General features: G+C 38.4%; 1 protein-coding gene across 3 annotated transcripts in view; it reads left to right on the forward strand.

Annotated features, from left to right (window-relative positions):
• The first annotated feature begins 1,226 nt into the window (after positions 1-1,226).
• hlcs (holocarboxylase synthetase (biotin-(proprionyl-CoA-carboxylase (ATP-hydrolysing)) ligase)) overlaps positions 1,227-25,256 on the forward strand; it is a 28,743-nt gene continuing 4,713 nt past the window's right edge. The window contains exons 1-10 of one of the 3 annotated variants that reach the window (XM_062433336.1): positions 1,227-1,619; positions 6,202-6,342; positions 11,385-11,547; positions 12,901-13,928; positions 15,182-15,361; positions 20,975-21,255; positions 22,009-22,076; positions 22,269-22,429; positions 22,640-22,754; positions 24,980-25,193. In XM_062433336.1, coding sequence (XP_062289320.1) covers positions 1,359-1,619; positions 6,202-6,342; positions 11,385-11,547; positions 12,901-13,928; positions 15,182-15,361; positions 20,975-21,255; positions 22,009-22,076; positions 22,269-22,429; positions 22,640-22,754; positions 24,980-25,193 — 2,612 coding nt within the window. In that variant the 5' untranslated portion in view covers positions 1,227-1,358. Of the gene's footprint in view, positions 1,620-6,201; positions 6,343-11,384; positions 11,548-12,900; positions 13,929-15,181; positions 15,362-20,974; positions 21,256-22,008; positions 22,430-22,639; positions 22,755-24,979; positions 25,194-25,256 lie in introns of all 3 variants that reach the window. The other 2 variants (XM_062433334.1, XM_062433335.1) reach the window with 2 other exon arrangements.

Genomic DNA, 25,256 nt, shown 5'->3' on the forward strand with positions numbered 1-25,256 from the left:
TTGCTGAAGCGTGTACAGTATTTCAGAATAAAAACAAATTCTGTTGTACTTGTGTGTTTATGTTTCAGTATGAAAACATCATGGTTAACAACAGGCTGTATATACCGTATGTAGTGTGACACTGAAAATGCCAAAGGCCTACTGATAAGATTATGAGTGTTTTTTGCTCATCATAGAGTGTTTCATTGAACAGGTTCTTAGAAATGTCCATTAATTTGATGTCATGTGTTTTTCATTTGAAGACAAGATTTCACTTTATGAAGGCATAACATTGTTTTGAATGCAGTCTACTTAGCAAGAGATTTGTGAAGTTTTGGGTTTTGAGTGTGATTTTTATTTATTCATTTGTGTTTAGAGTTTTAAGAAAATGAACTGTGCCTTCAGAAAACGGGTGTAAGCAATTGAGGAAAAACTGTAATAGCCTACCATGTGTAAACAGGGCCCTAGATTCTGGCCCTACACTCTAAGTTTGGGACTCTCAACAATACTGCAACAGCCTTCTTTTTCTGTAATATATTAGTTATATAACTTGTATTATTATTATTTATTCTCATTTACATTTTTTGAGTTCTTCTTCTACTACAAACAGATTCAAATACAGTTTTTTTCCTACAGCTATTACTACACTCAACACTGCTAATTAATACTGTTTACAACTGACTGAAATAGGGCTGTGCAATGACAGGATGTAACTGTATGTGGGTATACTTGGGCTGTTTCTATGTATGGTATTTATTATATTATCTTTTCTTTCATTTTTATTTATTTATATTTTTATTTTATTTATTTATGAATGATGTACTGACTAGTGAGCACTTCAAAATGTCGTTGTACTTGTGACAATGACAATAAAGATCTATTTCTATTCTATTCTTTATTAGTTTCACTTTTGTAAATGATTATGATTAATATCTACATTTGTGTTTTTATACTGTGGTACATTTTATTGACAATCTGTTATCAGATCAACGTTGTATCTAGTGTCGCCTCTAACCCTAACCTCATCTCATCATTGTTAAGAGAGTATTCTGGGTTGATGAGGAACATTGTAGAGACCGAAATGTGTTGTGCATGACTTTTTCTATTTTGTGTGCTGAAAAACATTCTTCAATAAACACAAAAAAATGTAACTTTCGAAAAGGAGCAACAACAGCAGCAGAGGGCAGCAATACGCCATTGCAACGTTTAGTCTGCTTACGGAGAAGAAGAAGAGCACGAGCAGCATTAAAAGTAAAGAAGAAGAAGCTATACTAGTTAGCTTGAGCTTGCTCAGCTAAGTTCGATAGACATGTTGTGACCGCTGTGAAACATGTAGAGAAGAGCAGCAACGATGCCCTCCTTCGTGTAGGCTGGTTAAGATGTTAATAACATTGTGCTACGTCTACATGTGGGTGCGCTTCCATAAATGCTACTCTGTGCTGATCCGGAACAGTCTGTCCAGACTGAACAGTAGCAGCCGCAGAAGTCTTAGTTTCAGCCGCCTCTGCTCGGTTTCAACGCCAGCTACAACACTGCAGACTGGACACCACAGGAGCAGGCAGCAGCACAGACCGCTGCCACCCGAGGACACCGTCTTCCTCCAGCTGGGAGACAAGTCCGTCCATGTCACGGAACCTCAGGTTGGATAACAGAGCTATTGTTAAAGTATATGACATGACTTCCTAGGCCTTTCTCAACCCTGTTTACATTTCACAATCTCCAATATCAGAACCGTTAATAGGTTTAATTCCCATGCAGTTCATTTTAGAGTTGCTAGTAGGTTATTTGTTCAGGTTTTAAGATAGTCCCCTCTGACAATTCTGCGTCCATCCCAATACAGGAAGCTGAATAAAATGAGAGGAAATTCAAGAGGAAACCGTCCCCATGTAAGCTAGTGTGGTCTGTGGATTACCCTTTCAGACCGCTCACGCTGGAAAGAGATAATGCTGCTAATATAAATTCTGTGAGATGTTTTTCAGTACTGTACTCAGCACTACTGAAATTACATTCACGTCCATTCTATCTGGGGGCAGGGAGAAATCTCAAGAGACAGATTTCTGTCTCAGATCTTAGAACCTAGAAAAATAAAATCAGAAATATCTCCGTAATGAGATTTCTTTAGAACTAAGAGAGAGAACCTTTTAAATGTACAAGGAGGCTAGAGGCCCCTGGTATGTTTTAAAAAAAAACACGTGAATAAAGTCTGGCGCCATAGGGGGGAGGAACAGCTGGGACATCTGGCTTAAAGTGTGTTTGCCATATTTGGGTATTTACGAAAATGATTAGACTCAGTATTCTCAGTGTATGGATATACTTTTATGTTCATAATGAGGTCGCTAATGTCACTACAAATATGAGACCAAACATTTAAGATAATGTCCTCACAGCGCTGATGAAGCACAGGACTCTTTATTCCAAGTAATCTCACATGAAATCTATGTGCAATAGTATCTTACCTGAAAACACAGAATCAATTTGTGATATCCTCCCAAATGATCCTGTTGTGTTTACAGATTTAAATAATTAATGTACAAAGCCTGCTCTTGAATTGGAGACTGATGTTTTTAGCCTGCTGCTATGGAATTAACAATTGTAGGCAATAAACATTCAAACTGATGTTTCTGCGAAAACATCAAGGAGTTGCTAAGTGGTTTCCTCTTATTGGTTGGACAGAGTGAGACAGAGCCTGAAAGTGGGTGTCTGTCTCCAATAAAGTGAAATATTGCATACATCATGTAGTCATCCTGCATTCTCACCAAAAGACCAAAATCCTGAAAACTGGCAACAACATTCATATTAATTCACAAATAAAAGTTGCTCATTACAATACCTAATTGAATAATATGTTCTATGCAGTGGTTGTAAGTTGTCAAACTATTCATTCTACTTTCAGATTAGATAAGTAAAATATCATTTTTTAAAATCATTTAGGACTGTGGTGCTCTGGGCTCATTAAGGGTCAAGGATACATATACTCACAAAGTCAGGAAAAAATAAAACATTCCATACTTAAAAATAAGCAAAAAGAATCACCTCAGGTATTGATCCCCTTGAAAAATCCATCTACAATAAAGACTACAGATAGTCAATAGTCAATGGATTATCCACAGCAGACAAATCTGCTGAGATCAGCAATCATCAGAAACAGCCACTCCTGAGAAAAGGTTGTTTTTCACAAGCCTTTTATTCAAGCATGGCTGAGACATTGGGTCAGATGCAAGAACATTTTCGTATTCTTATCTTAAATACTTTTTTCGTGAGGTGGACCTTTTATGAGCGTGCCACGTCAGATTCACCAAACACTCATATAACCAGGAAACAGTCATAAATGAGCTGCGTACACATGATGAATCCCACCTGTTCTAAATGAACGCACGTTCCTGAAATAGTAAATTAGTATAACTGACATCCTCAAAATACTATGTAAGGTCAGGCATCCGGCACAGTTGTAGAGAAGCTCCATTCATGAATATGGCACTAAAGACTAAGAAAAACTTTACGAGCTCTCAGACTGAGGTCCCACTCTCAGAAATAGATTAAAGAAATGCATATTAGCCTATTTAGTAGTGTAGCCTAAGTGGTGGAATTAAAGGTCCAGAGAAAGACAAAGAATGGGACAAAATGACCCGTGCTGTGAACGCTATCTCGATTTTTGCGCACCGTCACATAAATACATTTAAAAAAAGATTTGACATGAATTACATGCCGAAACACATCTTGCAATTAAATGAATGAAAGTAATTAGTAATTGTCAGTTTGCATTGTGGAAAAGTAACTGTGGACAAGTCGCTTTGTAGTTTCAGCCGCTAACATTTATATTGTAAGTTTGCATTATGGCATAGTTTCAATTGACAATTTAAATTACTGATATGTCTACCTAAATTGGTAAATAGCTTATTACTTTAATACTAAAGTAAAACTTCTACAAACAGGGTAATGTCAACATAATTATAGATTCAGAAGTGGAATTTATATAGCCTTTTGAAACTCAGAATGACTTCAGAATAGCCTAATGAATGGCACACAATCCATTAGCCAGGGCGTAAACAGGGGAGCCAGGGGGCGCTTGGCTCTCCTCAGTAAGACATGAACAGCCCTGAAAACATGATTTGTGAAATTTTGGGGGCTCTCTAAAAACACTGACAATATACTATTTTTCAATCAGTCTGCATACGGAATCCAGATTACTCGTTTCTCTGTTATGTGGTAGTCAGCATACAATGATGTCAAAAACAAAATTCAAGTCAGTTGACTGTGAAGACCAGAGTCAGTGGCGTCTTTTACTGCAAATGTGACAACTGATGTTACACGTGCTGCTGGGACTGCTGTCAGCACAGACCTGCTAACACCTGTGCTGACAATGTAGGACAAGCCAGCAGGAGAAGCTGGAGATGGGGCCATATTGTATCATACAGTGATGTTTGGTTTTGATACCTGTGTGGAGGTTTTATGTGTTCATTAACTGATTATCACATCTAGCCTATACGATGTCAGTCCTCTGTCAGTGCCCCCCCCCTCACCTGGAAAAATGTGAGCTCCCCCAAAAGTCATGATATAGTTCGCACACTGAATATTGTAGGTATTTTGAGCACTGCCATAATGGGTCTAACTAAGTGGTACTGCAGTTAGGGCTGGGCAATAAATCAATATTATATCGATATTGTGATATTTTATAGATATCATCTTAGATTTTGAATATTGTAATATGGTGATATGAAATACGTGGTGTTTTTTTCCTGCTTTTAAAGGCTGCATTACAGTAAAAATGCCATTTTCTGAGCTTAACAGACTGTTCTATTATCTGCCTTTATCCACTTAGTCATTATATCCACATTACTGATGATTATTTATCAAAAAACTCATTGCGTAAATATTTTGTGAACGCACTGATAGTCACCCCTACAATATGGTCAAAATATCAATATTGAGGTATTTGCTCAAAAATATTGTTTAATTTGATTCTGTCCATATTGCCCAGTTCTAACTGCAGTGACCAAATCTGTCTGTTTTTCCTGATCTTTAGAATAAATAGTTACAGGGCAACTGGCACCACAAAAGCACTTGTCTTAAATGATTTGGACACTTGACTTGAGATATAAAAGCAAGCTATGATTCACATACAACACAGTAGCCTTTTCAGTGTTTACTTTGTGAGGCTGAAACCAATAAGGTGTTGTTCTGTGTCAAAGTTGAAGCATTTAGTTAATATTCTAATATCAAAAGGCTGCAGTTCAGTTCAGTTCAATTCAATTGTATTTATATATGGCCAAATCAGAACAAACGTTACCTGTTGTTGGTAGCTTGAATGTATTTGTATTTATCTGATGATTGCTGTATGGTGCACCATGAAATTCCATAAGGACAAATATCTATCTGTCTGTCTATCTATTGATCTCAAGGCACTTTTCACATAGAGCAGGTTAAATGTAATTTAAAGAGACCCAGCATTTCCCCATGAGCAAGCACTTGTGACAGTGGCAAGGAAAAACTCCCCTAAGGCTATGTTTACACGGACACAATCTGAACAGAAAACGCAAAAGTGGAGTTGCGTTGTCACTTTTTATTCCGCATTTAGACGAGCGTTTTTGGGGGGAAATCTGTTGTATGCACGCCAGGCGGCCACAACACCACAAAGTCCGTGCGCCTGTGTAGAAACTTCCCTCTTCTTCTCTCCCTAGTAGCGCGAAATGGAAAACCAAAACCAAAACATGGAGTTATTGCTCGTTGAGAGCAGCTTATCTTCGTTTTTGGGTTGCAGAGTAAGCATCGGAACGTGTAATTGTTCTCTGTGGACTTGATTAGAAACTTGTCAAGATATATTTTTAAGATTTCCACTCTGGAGGGTGGTTTCACTTTTTTGCGTTTTAAAGCTTCAAAAATGCCGTCACCGTCTAAACAAAAGGCACATCGATAAAATATTTTGTCGTTTTCACCCGCAAGTGTTGTCGTATAAACAGGGCATAAGAAACCTAAAGCAGAACCAGGCTGTAGGTGGGCGGTTATCTGCCTTGACTGGTTGGGTTGAGATGTCATTGTGTCACTGTCTACTCTAACCCTGCTTCTACACAGTTTTTAAGTGGCTTTTTCTATTTTTTTGCCTTTTGATAAAAGCATTTCATAACTGTCACTAACTACTAATCAACATGTAACAGCTTTGTAATCTTTGTAGTTAACATTTTCTGTGTTTTCTAACATTTTCTGTGTTTTCTGCACTGTTCCCAGGCATGTGATGACCTCAGCAAATGGACTGTGTTATTGGGGTCCTCTGTGGTTTGTGGTCCAGGAATAGAGAATATTTCATTCATCATAGAAGCTACAGGACACAGAGTGGGCTACCCATCTTCTCACACATCAAACAAGAAAGTATGCACTACACATTACTGAACAGTGGGATTCCACTATGTCTGATTTCTCTGAAATTTGTCTGTGTTGTCTTTTGCAGTACAAGGCATACACTGTTTGACATGGGCTAAATAACAAAACAAAACTATTATTAGAAACCTATATACATCAGACAGTGCTAAGAGCTGCACACAGTATCAACACATTTTGTGCATAGCCTACATAGATTCACTGGTCTTGAAATGAAAAAAGCTTCTGTATTTAACGCAGCAGAACCATGACTCCTGGGCTACTTTTAATTGCAGATTTATATCTAAGAAATGACCCATATCTTTAATTTTAGGTTAAGTAATGCCTTCATGTTGGGTCAATGAATGTTACAACCGCATCACCTGTACTACAATTTCACTTGGATGCAAACTAGAGATGTCCCCAAGTATTTCTGGTCCCAGTTCCTGAATGCTATAATACTGGGTATTTGCCAATACAGCCTATTTACATAGTAGCAGAAGATATGAAGTTTTGATTTAAATTGTATCAGGAACAACAAGTGTAGCCATCTGATTTTTCACAAGCTACCTAATCCAAATATCTAATATCCTGGGTTAAAACTATTAAATTGATAACCTTAAACCCTTGATATGATATGAAACGTTTAACTGGACAAAGAGACTCATGAAATTAAGATGATGCTAACCAGTAGAGAGAAGAGAGTTACTGGAACAACAGAAAAACTCAGTCCAATCGTGATTGAAAAGCAGTGTTTTAAAGTGCAGGTTCTTCCCTGACAGACATCAGGTTTCAGAGAGCGCACAACCTACTGCCGTTGATGTTTGTCATTTTAACTGGTGTAAGTGATGGTCATCTCCGGCTAAGCTAAGCTAAGCTAAGCTAAGCTACTCTTTGCTCAATTGTATATATGAGCTAAATGCTCACACTGGGTCAGATGCAAGAACAGTTTTTTTTTTTTCATGAGGTGGACCTTTATGAGTGTGCCGGATTCACCAAACACTCGTATCATGGTCATAAAGGACCGTTGTAAACATGATGAATCCCACCTGTTCTAAATGAATGCGCTTTCCTTAGAATAATAAATTAAAATGTGATCCCACTTTCAGAAATAGATCAACAGAAACACAGATTATTATTTAGTGTAAATGGTGGAATAAAAGGTCCTGAGAAAGACAAAGAATGGGACAAAATGACCCGTGCTGTCTCAGCTGTTGCACCCTCACAGAAATAAAAACAAAAATGATTTAACATGAATTGGATGCCAAAAAAACATCTCGCTAGTGGAGTCATCAGCCATGGAGCTAAACTATAACTTCGATTACCTACATTTCAATTAAATAAATAAAAGTAAGTCATAAATAGTCAGTTTGCATTGTGGAAAAGTTACTGGACAAGTGGCTTTGTAGTTTCAGCCGCTAATATTTATATTGTAATTGCATTATATCATAGTTTCAATTGTCAATTTAAATTTAAATTAATCTAAATTGGTTGATATCCTGAATTTTGATACTAAAGTAGACTAATACTTTTACAAACAGAGTAATGTCTTCATGATTATGGATTCAGAAGAGCAATTTAATGAACGGCACTTAATCCATTAGTAAGGGTGTGAACTACAGGGGAGCCAGGGGAGAGCTTGGCTTTCCTCAATAAGACATGAGCTCCCCTGATTTGTGGATTTTTTTGGAGAGGGGTCTCTCTTACTGACAATATAGCATTCGCTCAGTCTACACTGCACACTGAATCCACATTATTCATTTATCTGTTATGTGGTAGTCCGCATGCAGTGATGTCAAAAACACAATCCAAGTCAGTTGACTATGAAGACCCAAGCCAGTGGCATCTTCAACTGCAAATGTTTAGTGAAACCCGCAGATGTTACACCTGCTGCTGGAACTGCTGTCAGCACAAACCTGCTAACACCTGGGCTGACAACGTAGGACAAGCCGGCAGGAGAAGCTGGAGATTGAGTAACAGCTCAACAGCTCTGTCTTATTTGTTCTGATAAATGAAACTGCAGTAGGCTACATCACTCCGCAAAGTATACCGTACTGTAATGTAACCCAATCATGTTTGCTTGCCGCTTCCTACTGTTGAGCGCAAAAAGGCTTGAGCCTACCAACTGCTGCTCGTCACTTTATCTACTTCTAAGTTTGTGCTGGCAAAATGTATTCACACCTTTTTATTATGTATCATCATTCATTTTCAACTGTTGCTTACATTGTGATATAAAAAACATTTAAGTGTACAGCTCATCAGCAAATGTGCACTTGTATTTTGACATTTAACATGTTTCAGTGATTTTGTAAAATTTGAAAGTATTAAAATGTTTTTCAGTCTGTGGAAGGAACTGTCAAACTGAGTTGGAACCCTGTCACTGAGACTCAACTGCACATCCCTCAACCTACAGATACCATTCAAACTTAAAAATGTTCACACAAATTTTAAAGTTATCATGTTGTCTTGTGACACCATTTTGTACTTTTGGAGCAATTTAAATCTAAAGTGAAGGCTTTTACAGCAGTTTTCAGGTCTCACCAGTATGTCATGTGATCAGGCAGAGCAGAGATATGTTTAGAACAGAAACAACATTCTACACACGTCATGTGTGAACAAGAACATGTGTGTTAAAATGTTGCCACAAGCCTCTGTTCTCTGACAATGTTAATGTATTTCCCATAGGACTTACAGTTTTTGAGATCCAAACCTTAATTGATAGGGAGAGCTGTCATGCTCTCATTGACTGCAATACAATCTGAAGGCTCTTACTCCTGTTCCTTTAACTTACAGATTTGCTTTTCCTTCAACCACTGCCACTAATGATTTACATATTTCTGACCTACAAACTTTACTACAGGGAAATCAATTTTTCCTCTTGTCTTCTGTTTAGCCCTGGCAATGGTTAAATTTTTGTACCCATTTTAGATCCAAAAGTTGTGAGTTTGAACCTAGGTGCTCTCAATCTGCTGATTGAGATTGCAAAACATAGTCCTTGTGATAAATGGTAAATGGACTGTACTTATATGGCACTTTTATAGTCTTTCGACTACTCAAAGCGCTTTTACATTACGTCTCATTCACCCACTGTCTAACACACACACACACACACACACACACACACACACACACACACACACACACACACACACACACACACACACACACACACACACACACACACACACACACACACACACACACACACACACACACACACACACACACACGATGGTAGGAGCTACCACGCAGGGTGCCAACCTGCTTATCAGGGGGAAGCTAGCATTCACAGCCAGGACTCAAACCACCAGTGTTCCGATTTAGTGGCCAACCCACTCCTGAGCCACAGATAAGATCCCTCTCCTTGAGTTGTCTCTTTCTCTTTCTCTGTTTTAAAAGAGAAACATACTTTTTTTGATTTTTGATATTCCATCCCATTTTGAAATTTAACATTTTTAAACCTTTGACTTTAAGCTGAATTTTAAATAAATGCTCAATCAAAATTGGCTTAAGTTATCGTAACCAGACTTGGTGCGCATGTTCGGATGCTAGTTCCAAGTTTTGCTGCACAGTCCTGGCATACTCTGCCACTAGGGGGTGCCACAAATGTGGAAAGTTTATATATCACAATGAGCTGCATATATTTGTGTGAAACATTTTCCACATGCCACAGTCATTTTCAAGTAATTGTGTGAAATTTGGTCATGATTGGTGAAACTCATGTTTTCATCAATATTGCAGTCAAAACTTCCAAAAGTAATTTTAAATTTCACTGTAGGTCCTAGAGAGGTAGGTCCACTGATATGTGACAAAAGCTGTCCTCACTGTGATCTATGGTCAGTTAAAGAGTCTGGCACTCTATCATTTTAAAATTGTTCAAAAACATCTATATCTCCATTAGTCTTCATTCGACTGCTACCAAAATCGACACGGACATTCTCTAAATAGTAGATATCAGATGTTTTTAAGTATAGACAGACAAAAATACTCAGTCTGGCTATCTGTGTGAATGGCACTGTCAGTAAGTCACCTTCTCTCGGGATACAAAGATATCTGGTATGTCTGGCAATGCAATTGTGCATGTGGCATGTTTTCAAATTCTTCAGAAGGTCATATTAAGTTGACTGCCTATTGCTGCTTGTGGCTATATTTATGTTTAATTTTTACATTAACCATCTAAGCAAATAACATGGGTATTTAAATTATACATGCAAATAGATATAGAATAGATAGATAAAAGATAATGCAATACTTAATACATAACTTAAAAATTAACATATTTTAATAGGGGTTTCTAAATGCAGTTATTGCAAAGTGACTTGCATTGTGCAAAAACAAATGTATACAGAAGTGAAAAGAGCTGGTAGTTTTGCTGTGTGAAATGATTAAATAATCCAGATAAACAGTTTCTGGGAAGATTATTTATATTATATTATTTTAGTTCATGATTATTCTATAATTCATTAGAATTCATAATTTTCATACTGCCAGTTATGCCACATATAATTGTTTTTGTTACAGAATAGAATTTTCCAAAACCAAGTTTTGTTTCATAATGACATTTCATTTTACAATGTCACTTTTCATGACAGTGCTGTTGTACCCTTCACCTTTCAGGCAATGGCATGGCCATTTCCTCTTAAGTGAACAAGCTAAACTAGATTAGAGGAGCGCAATATAAGTACAGTCCATTTACCATTTAAAATATATCTATCAGATTTAGCCAATTAAAACCTGTTAGTTAGAGCAACAACGTAAGTAAGCCTAGAAAAGCAACATTTGAGCAGTCATCCCGATATGAAGTCTGAGTGGGAACTTGCAGGCAGGGTCAGTGGGAGAAACTCTACTTTGCATATTTAACCCTGGAAGCAAGAAAACATTTTAGTTTTTCTTATGCACCAGATGAACAGTTTTCTAGTTGTGTGTAGCAATTTACACTGACATTAAAATGCCATTTCCCTGGTTTGGAAAATAGCATGAGCAGCCTTGTTAAGTTATATTATTCCTTGATCAGTACAGAGTTTCAGATAACCAATAGTGTGTGTTGTCTGCAGGCGCTGAAGTGGTCTGACTGCTGTCTTCCTCTGGCATGTAGTCCTGGGCAGCCATTCAGGGCAGTGGCTCAGGCCAGTGTGGATAACTTCAGTCGGCTGGGTGTGGCTTTTATAGAGGATCGCCTTCAGCTGGACAATGGACTTATGCCTTCAAAGATAATCCGTATGTTGCCTTCAATTACATTTCATATTTACAGTTTTTATATTCAATTCTATTTTCATATCACCACCTCAAAACACTTTCCGTATTTGTTAATTTACCTCTTACAGTGTATATTTGATTTAATGTGATGCATTACATTCTGCTTTGTAACGTTAATTTAGTCAAATCTGTTCCTCAGGAAAAATAAGTCATAATAGATTTGAACTCATGTTTCTCATGTTACTCCTATGTTTTTGAATAACAACGTGTTATTAAAGCTGCAGTCTGTAGTTTTGAGAAAAACTGGAATTAGCCAGAAAATTTGAACGAGTACAGCCTTCAAGCCCCTCCTTCTTCTTCTCTGCTGCGCTGCAGCTCTGCCTTCAAAGCCCCTCCCCACAAAGGAACCTGCCGTGCACGCTGCACGCACGTGAAGGCTCCTCCCTACAGTAAGAGAGGAAACCTGTTTGACCAGTTAGAGCACGCTCTGCATGGGGGAGTGTCGCCGAGTGAGAGCACGCACTGTGCGGGGGAGGGGGGCTGCCAGGAGCATGTGTACAGCGTCATTGACCCTCCTCCGGGCTCTGATTGGTTGTTTTACTCGGGAGCGATGAATTCTTGCAAATCATTTTACAACCACTGGGTGGACCCAGAGACAGTGAATTATGTCACAGCTTATCTGTATCTTATTCTACTATCAGATCATAATGACAATTTTAGCAAATAAAACAAAAAAATAGTTACAGACTGCAGCTTTAAGGCCTTGGAAACAATTAGTTAATATGGGTTTAATCAATACTTTTCTGTGAACAACGGATCAAACAAAATACATATTGTGAAAGAATGGAAAGGTTATTGGTTTGGTTCTATGGCCCAAAAACTCATCATCCTGGTTTCAAGTAGCAAAAGCTGTACATTTAAAAAAAGCTCAACTGTAAAATCTACTGTACACTACCTGCTCAGCATCAATCACCAGACAGACCCAGACATGTACTAGCTGGTGACAATAGTGGATTGATCCTTCAGATAAATTAAAGAGAATATTCGTGAATGTTGGGCTTAAATTTATCACAAATCCAAATGAATTCAAGTGCTATATCTGCTGAATGCATAAACAGACAACTCAATTAAATTCAATCAGTTTAGTTTTTTTTTTTTTTTTAATATCACAGTTGAGATAAGTTATCTCAAGCACAAAGGCTGTTTGTGCTTAACTGTTTACTATCAACTTTTAAGGCAAGTTTTCATCCTCCAAATTAGCCAATCAAAACCCCTCATGTGGTTTGTTAAGGCCTTGTTTACAGAAATACATTTCATATTTTTTAATTTCCAAAACTCACCAGATTTTTATCCTTACATTTTTATATTTGATAGCTGTCCTCCTCCAAGAATCCATTCTCTGTGAGCTGTTGGAGAAGCAGCGTCCACCGAGCCCAACAATTGTGACATCAGTACAGCTTTGCAGCCCCATGGCTGAAAAGTCTTTGCCTTGTCGCCTGTCAGCCGACCATCAGCTCCTTCTGTCCAATAAAGGCAGCCTTTTTCTCATCCCAGAGGCAAAGCAGAGGTTAGAAGAGCGACGAGGGTCAGAGCCACTCTGTCGGACCCAGGATCTGGCATCTGTTGGTGACTCAGAAGACCATTCCTTGGGGAATCATCATTATATGGAGGGCCATGGACATAACCTCCATCTGTCTAACTGCCATGAATGTTTGGAGCTCGAGAAAAGCACCATCCTTTCTGTCAAATATGCTTCAGCTGAGAACATTACAGACCTTCCTGATGATAACTCAGTAGGGCTGGACAGTGGGGATGAGATTTTGGATGAACTTCAGCATGATGCCAATGTTTTTTTTGATCAAAGTGATGGATTTCAATGTAATCGCAAACCGCCAAATATTCTGGTGTACACGGGTGGTTGCCAGGAGCGTTTTCACGCAGTTCATCAGGTTTTATCAGAGTGTATAAACATGGAAAACTACATAATATACCACCTTCTACCACAGCAGGTTCTGAGTGATCCTTGGCTGGACAACACCAAGCTCTTGGTACTGGCAGAGGGGCAAGCCCTGACCCCCCAACTTCAGACCTGCTTTCTCAACTTCCTTGGCCAGGGTGGCAGGGTTCTGGGGATAGCCTCCACCTTGTGCCCAGCAGGCCTCTCAATGGAAGTCAGGGAGAGACAACGTGGGCAGATCTGTAGGCTCAGCTTTACTAGGGAAGACAGTACAGAGCTAGATTTAAGCGTGTTGGCAAGTGGGAAGGTCTATGTCAGAGATATTCAAGGAGGAGGAGAGGTTGAGCTCTGGGGGGAGTTGAAAGGGGACGTTCCTCATCAGAGGGATATGGTTATCGTCAAGGTAACCCATGGAGAGGATGGCGGAGAAGCTGTTGTCTGTCAGGTAAAAACATTAAAGTAATGATTGTAGTAGTTCATAGGACTGAATAGTTTTTGAAATGTGGCTAGTGCTGATACAATTGCAGAGTTGCTGTACCAGTACCAAAATGATACTCTTTGATAAAATACTTTTACAACCCCAATTCCAAAAAAGTTGGGACACTGTGTTAAATGTAAATAAAAACAGAATGCAATGATTTGCAAATCTCATAAACCCATATTATATTCACAATAGAACATACAAAACATATCAAATGTCAACAAAATTTCTGGTATTGTGATATACCTACTTCAGTATTACAGAAGGAGCAGCTAGCTTCAGTGTCAATGATTTTAGCATGGCAGGCAGCTAAGAATACCACAATATGCATGAGTACACTACAGAGTGTAATGAATTCAAAATACTTTGTTGCTGAATAAACTAAAGAAATACATGGCTGTGTGAGGCAGGAGGGCAGAAGTTGCTCAGTGACACAATAATGAGAATACTAACTATATAGCAACATTTAATCACTAAAGGGATTTAGCATTTTGTCCTGTACCCCTTTAATGAAGCTGTCCTACTGCAGCTTTGCTCCACCTAAACTGAACCTGAGCTGAGCATTAGCAGCAGAGTGATTACAGGTCAATGTGAGTGTGTGTTAGTACTCCTGTGAGATGAACTGGTATTGAAGTTGTACATACTTGAGTTTTGTTGTTGCCCAAAGGAACAGCTCAAGCAGTGCTCAGTTAAAATGATTAGTTTGGACCCCCCCACTTTAACCATTTTGAAAATCTGCCTATCCACTCAGCGCTGTTTTCAGAGCACTGTGTCAGTGCTTCATTATTAAATCAATTCCACTTAACCTACTTAAAATCAAAGCTTGGCTTTTAACTAAATATTCATATTTTGTTCGCCTTTCGCTCACAGCCTTTTTGTTTTTGTTACAAAGTCTGTAGTGTACAGACTGACAGCTTCATTGCATTGCGATGCGCCCCCCCCCCCCCCCCCCCCCCTCTGGCTCAGTCTCATAACTTCAAGCAATTAGTCAGATTATAATAGATGGAGTTTGTTGGGGGGCATACACAGTCTTCCAGTGTTGCCTGAGAAGCAAACTTTTAAATATACTGTAAATATATGTCTAAATTGCAAGTGTGGATTGATTAAATGCAAGGTAATATTTACAATTGAAAAACTGCTAAATGGGACAGTCAAGAAAGTAAGTCAGTGTTTTAAAGCATGTTAAACATGTTATTCTGTATGTTTCCTGTATGCAGGTCCACCTGGAAATTGCTCCTGACTCCCAGAATTTGTCATTAGAAGGTTTTGATGAATTAAAGGTCAGCAATGCACTGCGTTATGAAGTCTTGACAGAGATCCTTACCTCCCTTGGCCTGAGTTGTGAACTAAACCAGAGTCCAGACCCAAGTCCTGTCCACCTGCTGGCCACCTCTCAGGTAAGACTCTAGGGGCCCTATTTTAACTATCGAAGTGCATGCTAGGTGCAGGTGCTTTTAGGACGTGTCCAAATCCACTTTTGCTATTTTAATGGCAGAAAAACTGGTTGCTGCCATTAAAAGGGAATGGCAGATGACACTTTGGCGGATTGCTATTATAATGACACAGTTGCCAATTTGGTTTTGGGCAAGCATAACTCTAATGTAGCCAATCTCACCTTCTAAATGGTCACAAGGTTTAGTTATTAATGTTACACAACAGAGTTTGCACTGCAATATGTTTCAAGAATAGAACATGAGTTACTTTTGCTGAAAAGAAAGTTGGAAAAGAGGCTGATGAGCTGCTAACCTGATATGTCATTCATTAAAAGGAAGAATATGGAGTTAGAACTGACCAGTCTGATGAATGTAGAGATGTGTGTGTGATTTATACTGTAACAGCCTGCACATTTATCAACATATCGGTCCTGCTGCTGTCAGATGCTGAAACTTCTCATACAGTATAAACGGCTGTGGATAACAGACTCTGTAAGAATCACCTACATTCATTAACAGATCAGTACAGATCCTTTAACCACAGATGTGGACATGCTTTTCTTGTTGATTAAATCACCCAGTGGCAGCGGAGCGGCTTTCCTCCAGAAACAGACATATTAGGCATATTTTCGCGGCTCCTCCCATCAGTTCACCGTGCATGCAGCTGTGCACCACAAAACCACACAGATGTCGTGGTGCAGCTCACCTGTGAACCAGGGGAGGAAGAAGACCACCAATTTAATTTTTTAATTCATTCAATTTTTGCAAATTTGTTTTTGTTTATCTTTTAATTACAGCTTTTGTTACCTTTTTAAAATAGTTTTGTTCAGTCATGGAGAAACAGGTAAACTCAGCAAGGTTTTAATTGTTGGAAACCTGATCAATGTAATCTCTAGATTAGAGGATATGCGCTAAATATTGTTCAAAAATGGTTTTAATCATGTTATAACCCATCATACAGTTGTTAGGACTCACCGCAGCAGCACTCTCCAAGGTGCTGACCCTTTTATTTGTAATCGTTTGCTGTATGCCCGTGTGTGTGTGTTACAGGTGCATTGTACATCCACCTATTAAAATCTTGATAATGCGCCCTTAGAATAACAGTGAAATACTGCGTTATTGACTTCAAACCAGGTTTTTCTTGGTCGGTAGCACATTCGCTTTATTCATTGCCTCCACTGTGCGCCAGGTGTAACATAGGGCCCTATAAGTCATCTGACACATTGCAAAATAGTCTCGATGAAATAAGCATGTTCACAGTTTCCTCAAAGATTTTTTTCAGTAGCAGGTTATAAGGGTTTTTTTTGTACCTGGATGTTGCAGTATGCCAGCGGTCAGAGTGAACGTACTTTTTATTACAATAGCTGCGTACAGTATAATAATAGCCACATAGCACAACACCCTATTATTATACTACTATTTTACCAGAAGGAGTCCTGGTGCTAAAGGTTCCTTCACAACAAATTCACAAAACTACTGAAAGCAACTTTAATTAAGGAACTGATGGAAGAGGCAGAGGTTGACCCTTTTGTTACAGATAAATAAATGATCATCTCCATTGTTTTTGGACTGTTCTGAGTTTTTGTATTGACTGTATCCTTATTAACTCGTCTTTCATCAAAATGTGCTTAGAAAAGTTCATTATTCTTGTTATTTTTTCCCAAACTGCAGACACACACACAAGGTGCATTACCTGCAGCAGTTGACTGAATGTGTCTGAGGAGCTAGTACTATTGCTAAAATCTTCTGAGAATTACTCCTAAACCAAAAATGTAGGAGCTCTACAGTTGGTACTGACATTCCACAAACTACTTAAGTTGTTTCTCCTAATTGGACACAGAGCTTCATAAGTCTCCCATAAAAACAAAACCATATAAATATTAGTAAAAAAATATATATATATCAGTGGTTGATTCTGTCTTCATTGTTGATCCAGACAAACAGCAGGCTGATGGAAATTGGGGGCTGCAGGATTGTTTCCAGATGTTTGTGTATGTGGTGGACAGCTAGTAGCTGTTTACAAAGAGAAAAAGCCTACATGTCTGCAGAATGGCCTCCAGTTCAAGATCCGTTGGTACTTTATTTGTATTGTTCCCATTAGCTGTAAAAAGTTGTTCATGTTTTGGGTATTATGTTTTTATACAGTTAATCTGAAAAGTAAACTGAATATTGGACCTTTTTAATTGGACAAAATAAGTAATGTAGGTGGTTTAGAGGAATTAACACACAATGGTCAGTCAAACAAATATTGACGGATCAACTGATAATGAAAATAACTGAGTTGCTACTGTTGGATTTCATAAATATTCTTCAGAAATTACTCAGATAAAATAAAATTGTCTGCTATCTGTCAAATATTCCTTTTTTAAATGTAAAGCACAACAAGATACAATTCACTAATAACCACATGACATAACTGAACTGTATAAGATGACACTCATATCTATAGCCTAACTGCTGCTCTTATTCTACCACATCTGTATGTACACTGCACAAAAATCAGTATCAGTATCTGCTGTGACCACCATTTGCCTCACACAGTGCAACACATCTCCTTCGCATAGAGTTGATCAGGTTGTTGATTGTGGCCTGTGGAATGTTGGTCCACTCCTCTTTAATGTCTGTGCGAAGTTGCTGGATATTGTTAACTGGCCACAATCAACAACCTGCCTTTATATTTTTTTTCAGTGTATATTTATCTATGTGTTACTCATTTTAATATTCTCTCTATTTTTTCACCTTAGTGTATTTTATGTGTCACATACTTTTATGTTATTGTCTGTTGCTGTTTTTATGTGTTTTATCCACATAGATTACACAATGTCATTGTACTTCTGTGCAATGACAATAAAAACATTGAATTGAATAAACAATGCATCAGCATGGGCAATATTATCAGCCAATTTTTCAATATTGGCATACATCTGCTGAGTAAATACAAAAAAGTTAGATATTTTGTATTATTTAAAAACTGAATCTCCATAACATAGTTTGTCCACCAAACCATATATTACACATACAGACTACATCAATTAAAGGAAAAACTAGTACATGGATCAATGACGTATAAGGATTTTCAACAACTCAATTTTAGAATAATAAAAACCAGCATATCTAATGCAATAGTTCAAACATTCAGAATGCTGGTACCTGAAAATTCATATTACAATTTAAAAGTGATTTTAGTGGGTTTTACAAGATTAATTGGCACTGGCCAAGTCATGTGGTGCGACCATGATTCATCTTGAAATATCTTATATAAATAAAAGACCATCATTTACAAAAAAAATTTAAAAATTCAAATACTTTGTTTCCAAACACTTTATATTACTGAAAACTTGTAAAAAAAAAAAAAGATGTGAAGCGTGTTAAGTATATTAATTTATTTCTAGATGAATCATGGTCGCACCACATGACTTTTTTTAAGGCCAGTGCCAATTAATCTTGAGAAACCCACTAAAATCACTTAATTTCAAATGTATAATATGGATCTTCAGGTACCCAACATTCTGAATGTTTGAACTACTGCATTAGATATGCTTGTTTTTATTATTCTACAATTGAGTTGTTCTAAATCCTTATACGTCATTGACCCACATATCTGAATGTTTGACCCCTAAAGTGAGGAGGTTTGGTAGCTCTGTTATGATTTGGAGGGCATTTTGCCGGCAGGGTTTGGGTTCCTGTAAATCAATACAAAGTTGTTGTCAGTGATCAGCTTTATCTTATGATGAAACATTTCTATCCTGATGGTAGTGGTCTCTTCCTGGATGACAATGTCACTATCCATAGAGCACGAGGCGTCACTGTGATGAATATGAAAATGATGTGAATCATATGCTTCACACTCACCACATCTCAACCCAACCGAACACCTCTGAGAGATTTTGGACTAACATGTTAGACAGTGCTCTCCACCACCATCACCAAAACATTAAAAGGAGAATCTCTTGTTCATCCCTCCAGTACAGTTCACTGTCCACTGTAAAATCATTAACAAGGAGAACTGAAGCTGTTCTGGCAGCACATAGTGGCCCAACACCATACTAAAACACTTTATGTTGTTTTGTCCCCTGTCTGTATATTGTCTGATGCTTTACTCATATCTAAAATAAACAAGTAACAATCACAAAGGAACAGTTTGGAGAAAAAAACAGCAAAAGCGATAATATCTTGCCCCAAGATGTAGTGGTCAGAGACTTCAAATACGGCATTCAATATTTGTTATCAAGTGTACAGTCAATATTGTTGTGAAGTTTAAAAGCTTTTTGGGAGCAGGGTAGCATTTACAATATTACATCATACTGCTGCAACAATTGAGAGGTTGAGGCAGCAGGTTGATAAATCACTCTTTCCCTCTGTCTGGAGATGAAGTTGTTGAGTTAAATAGAAGCAGGACTGGAATGGATATGCCAAGGCCCTTTTTGCTATTGAATGATTCATTCAGAAAAGTGCAGAGGCTTTGTGTGTCAAAGCGTTTTTAAGTGTACTAGATGACAGCTGTTTTTCTCTTTAGTAACATCCAGCCCTCAACATGAAGCTGTGGCCCCTGATAATCGATGGACTGTCTTACCATCAGGCAGCCTGTATCCTGAGATAAAAAAAGTTTAAATTAAGTAGAATTGTTGCAGCAATCAATCAATCAGATTTTATTTATAAAGCACTTTTGGTACAATAAAATGTAGCACAAAGTGCTTTAAACAATAAAAGCAAGCAAAACAAAGCTAAATGGTAAATGGACTGTTCTTATATAGCGTTTTTCTAGTCGCTTTTACATTACATGTCTCATTCATGTATTCACACACATTCATTGATGGCCGCCACATAAGCAAAACCAAGAGCCAAAACACTAGAAAGAAAGCAGCTGAAGCGCTATCTTACTCTCAGCAATTTGCAGTGAAAAAAACAAATAAATAAAAGGAGCTAAAAATAAATACTTAAATAAACAAATAAATTACCAAGTTCATTTAAAAATAATAATAGTAATCAAATAATAATAATATTTAAATTATGATATATTATTATGATAAGTGGCTGATCAAAACAGTCAGAGCTCGAACTCTTCTCCTTTACTTTTCAAATGTTTATGATTTATTGAGGCTAATTTAACTGTTTGATTATTGTTCCCGGTTTCGGGGTGGTGCCCCAAATGAATAATCAGTTTTGATTATTCTTTAATTTCTAATTTTATAATTATTTATGATAATTATTAGTCATTATTAATAACCAAACTCCCTTCCACTCCTACATTTTAGGGTGCCCCGTAGTGAGGGTACCCAACATTTTTGGGGTGCCCTGCAGTGAGGCTACCCTTACAATACTCCCAAGTACCATACCATGACTGCAGGGATACCATTATTGATGTATGTATGTTTTTTTACTATTCTGAATACCAGTGGCAGCTGTATTTGTTGTCAATAAATTCCATGTAAAGACCCGAATCAGCAGTGAATTGATTCCAATAAGTTTTGTGTCTGTCCAAAACCTTTTTTTAAAAACACAGAAATGCTTACATAACATGTATAAAAGAAACTACTGATGGTATTTTCCTTCTTTGTTCCTTTGTCTTATACACAGGAGACCAAGACCGCCTTCCTGAAGTGGCTGCAGACACGTGCAGATGAAAATGGCCTCCTCATGTTGTCCAAGACCTGCCTCAGGGTGGTGTCCTATTGTGAGCTCCAGAATGGTCCTTTGCTGCCTGAAAGCTGTCTAGCCCTAGTCACTGACTCTGAAGAGTCCCAAAGGTGGGAGCTGTTCAATATGGAGACCTACAGCAGAAACCTGAAGACCAGAGTACTGGGGCGCACTTTGCTGTATGCTGACGTTGTTACATCTACCATGGACCTGTTGGAAGGGTAACACACGTTCCTCTGAGTCTGTGTAATTTTAAACATGTATACGTAAGGTGGCAGAAGCGTGTTCTCGTAGGTACAATTGCTTTGTGACCAAAAAGTTGTGCAGCACTTGGTTTTGATTGCTGCTATGTGTACAGGCAAACCAGCCGAACCCTCTGGAATTCTTACACAGTACTTTTCACCATAGCTAGTTATACTTGAGTTGTCAGAGCCCCCGAAAGTTCAGAAAGATTTATATTGTCATGATACAATATGGATCTTGCAAGCACTACAAAAAATGATCACCCTTAGGACTTCAGTAGCATTATAAGATTGTTGTAATGTGCACCTAAGCTTATATCAAGGCAAGAAAGCTAACAAAAAGTAGGACTGATAAAAAAAAAAGAAAAGTGTGCCACAGTTACACCATGGTAAGGGCTAACTATCTACCACCAGGTGGCACATGTGAGCAGTCGGGAATAGGAATGTGAATTCAGTTTAAGTAAGCAACGCAAGGCATTGTGGGACATTAGGACATGAAGTCTACGGTAAAGACTGAGTATCTAATCCAACTTTAAAACATGGTGGATCTGTATCACATTAATGCACAAGCATCATGGTCATCAAATGTGCATTGTCAACCATAATTTCCACCCCATTTACTGATGTGCACTAACTAAAGGTGTAATATACAATATAAACAAAGAAATGTTTATGTGTCTCTGTAAAGTACTTTAAGTAGTTACATATTTCTGTGTGCTTGTCTCCCCCCAGACTTACTCTGCACTTACCAAAGGATGTGGGTTTAATAGCTATAGCTGCTCGACAAAGCAAGGGCAGAGGTCAGTGCTCCAGCACACACCTGCTCACACAGCATTCAAATATACCTCAAATGAGTAAACAATTTTCAGTTGTAGTAATTTTTGTCTTTTTTTTTTATTCATCTTATTTGTCAGAGGTTAGTTGGGGGTGTTTGGTACCATGTAGGGTCCCCTTGTATGTTTTCTGTGATCCTGTGTTTGCTGCTTCTGCAGGTCGGGGTAGGAATGCCTGGCTCAGTCCCTTGGGTTGTTCCATGTTTACTCTGAGTGTCGAGGTGGACCTGAGCTCCAGGCTCGGACAGAGGATACCCTTCCTGCAACATCTGGCTGCTCTCGCTGTGGTTGAGGCTGTTCGGACACTTCCTGGATACCAGGTATCAGTCTTCACATTTTACTGTATCAAAAATGTCCACACTAAGTACATCTTTTATACACTAAGTATACTGCATATATCTGAATACAGCCTAAATATTAAAAAATGTTTTAGCTTAATATCATATTATATCACTTGTATATTGTATCAGAAAGTGATATATAAAAAATAATAGAATGGATTAGTTTGAACATTTTGTAATCTTCTTCAGGACATAGACCTGAGGGTAAAGTGGCCCAATGACATCTACTACAGTAAGCTGATGAAGCTCGGGGGAGTGCTGGTGACTTCCACTGTAATAGGATCGACCTTTCATCTGCTCATAGGTAACAGCCCTCACTTTATCACAGGCAATGAGACTAGAGGCCATTTAAGTTGATGACTGACAGTCATCAACTTATTATTTATTACTTATTATTCTCTCATATGGCATGACGGACCCTCTCAGACAGAAACAACCTGCTTGAGGCATGTTGGAATGTTATTTTGTCTTCATGTTGTACTTTTTCCAGGATACCATACCTGTCTAGGCATATTTTGCAGCTTTTTGAAAGAAATGATTTTATTAGTCATGATTTGATTTGTTTGTCTCATAGTAAAGGTGAATATATCAGTTATTTGTATATCACATTACACCAAGTAATTAGGCAATAATAGTAATCAATGCTGTCTTTTTTTGCAACATGGTATCCAGCAGACTAAAATAAAGTACACTGACCAGCCATTACATTAAAATCAACCTTTTAATATTGTGTAGGTCCCCTCATGCCACCGAAACAGCTCTGACCAATGTATGCATGGACTCCAAAAGACCTCTTAAGGTTTCCTCTGGTATCTGGCATCAAATAGTTAGCAGACAATCTTTTAAGTCCTGTAAGTTGTGAGGTGGGATCTCCATAGATAACACTTATTTTTCTAGCACATCCCGAGATGCTCAATTTGACTGAGATGAGGGGAATTTAGAAGCCAAGGCAACACCTTACACTCTTTGTCTTTTTGTTCTAACCATTCCAGGCCTAGAATTGAGTCATTTTTAGGACAAGGCCACCCTGGCCATAGGTATATACAAATGTATTGTATTTACCTAAGGTATGATGCAATAACAATAAGAAGTCATTACAATCAACATTGTGTGTATTGAAAAACGGTACTGAGTTAATTAAAACTGTACACTGAATTTCTGACCAGAAATTGATCAAAACACGTCATTGTTTTAATTGTGATTGTTCTATTTTAATAATAAAATAAAATGTATAAATGGGATAAAAGTGATCAAACTTAAAAGTTTCAACACTCATGCAACTATAGACTAAGGCAAAACGTGGTGAACCATGCAACCATCCCTCCACAACAACAATAGCAATGGCAGCGGCGAAGGGCTCACGTTGGTCAGATGAAGAGGTGGAGTGTTTGATTGAGATTTGGGCAGAGGATGGCATCCAGCAACAACTGGACAAGACGCACAAAAATTCCGATGATCGCCGTGATTCACGTCACAATATCACAGCTGACAGATTCTTCTGATCTTTCTTAACTGAGAAATGGCTAGACAATTATGTGTTAACAACATCAGATGTGTCAAACCGACTCCTACTTGAAGTGTTGCATTACTTGTTTGTAGCATTAATGTTGCCAGACTAGCAAGTCTGTTTATAGTAAGTTTGGCAGAGTAAGTCAGCGCTAAAAGTGTTTTGTTAGTCCAGTTTAACCTACTGGAGTTTCTGACGTCTCTACTGCAAAAATGGAATATGTCAAGCAGGTAAATATTAGTAAAAAATGATACGGAGCTCAGAAAGACAAGCATACATTACCCTGCTGAAAGAGGCCACTGCCATCAGAGAATACCACTGCCAGCTAGGTAGGAAGGATGTACGTGTCAAAGTAACATTGACATGAATGCCTAAAAGGACCCAAGGTTTTCTAGCAGAACAATACTCAGAGCATCACACTGCCTTGGGAAGATGGCAAGCCAGCATCTTCCCATAATACGTCCTGGTGCTATCTCTTCCCCACATAAATGATGTACACACACCGGGCCGTCCACATGATCTAAAAATTGCTTGATGGTTCAATTCTGATGCTCATGCGCACTTTCAGTGGTGCACTGCGGTCAGCCATGCACTGTGTGTTCTGACAGCTGTCTATCATAGCCAGCATTAACTTTTCCAGTAGATTGTATTACAGTAGCTCTTCTGAGGGATCGGACCAGATGGAATAGTCTTTACTTCCCAGGTACATCAATGTGCCTTGGGCACCCATGACCCTGTTGCAGGTTCATCAGTTGTCCTTTATTGGACCACTTTTGATATACACTGACCACTGCATACTGGGAAGATCCCACAAAACCTGCTATTTTGGAAAGCGATCGCAATTTGGTTCTTGTCCAAGTCGGTCAGAACCTTATGCTTGCCCATTTTTCCTGATCCAACACAACAACCTCAAGAACTGACTATTTTTAATGTTCTGGCTGATCGTTGTATAGTCTCATGTTGTGTGCTCAGAATAACATAGTAATGTTGCTCACAGTAACCATATATAATGTGCTCTGCAGGTTGTGGGTTCAATGTGACTAACAGCAACCCAACATTGTGCATCAATGACCTAATCCGGCAGTACAACATACAACACAACTGCAACCTGCAGCCACTAAGCTGTGCCCAGCTCATTGCTCGGACAGTTAGTTGTCTGGAGGCCCTCATCAGCAGCTTCCAACAAGGAGGCCCTGAATCCATCCTGCCCACCTACTACAAGAGATGGCTTCACAGGTGAGCACTCAAGACACTCCCATTGGGCTTTGGACTTCTTATTTAAGGGGCGTTCACACCAAA

The sequence above is a fragment of the Scomber scombrus genome, chromosome 14, assembly GCF_963691925.1.
Source record: "Scomber scombrus chromosome 14, fScoSco1.1, whole genome shotgun sequence".
Lineage (NCBI taxonomy): Eukaryota > Metazoa > Chordata > Actinopteri > Scombriformes > Scombridae > Scomber > Scomber scombrus.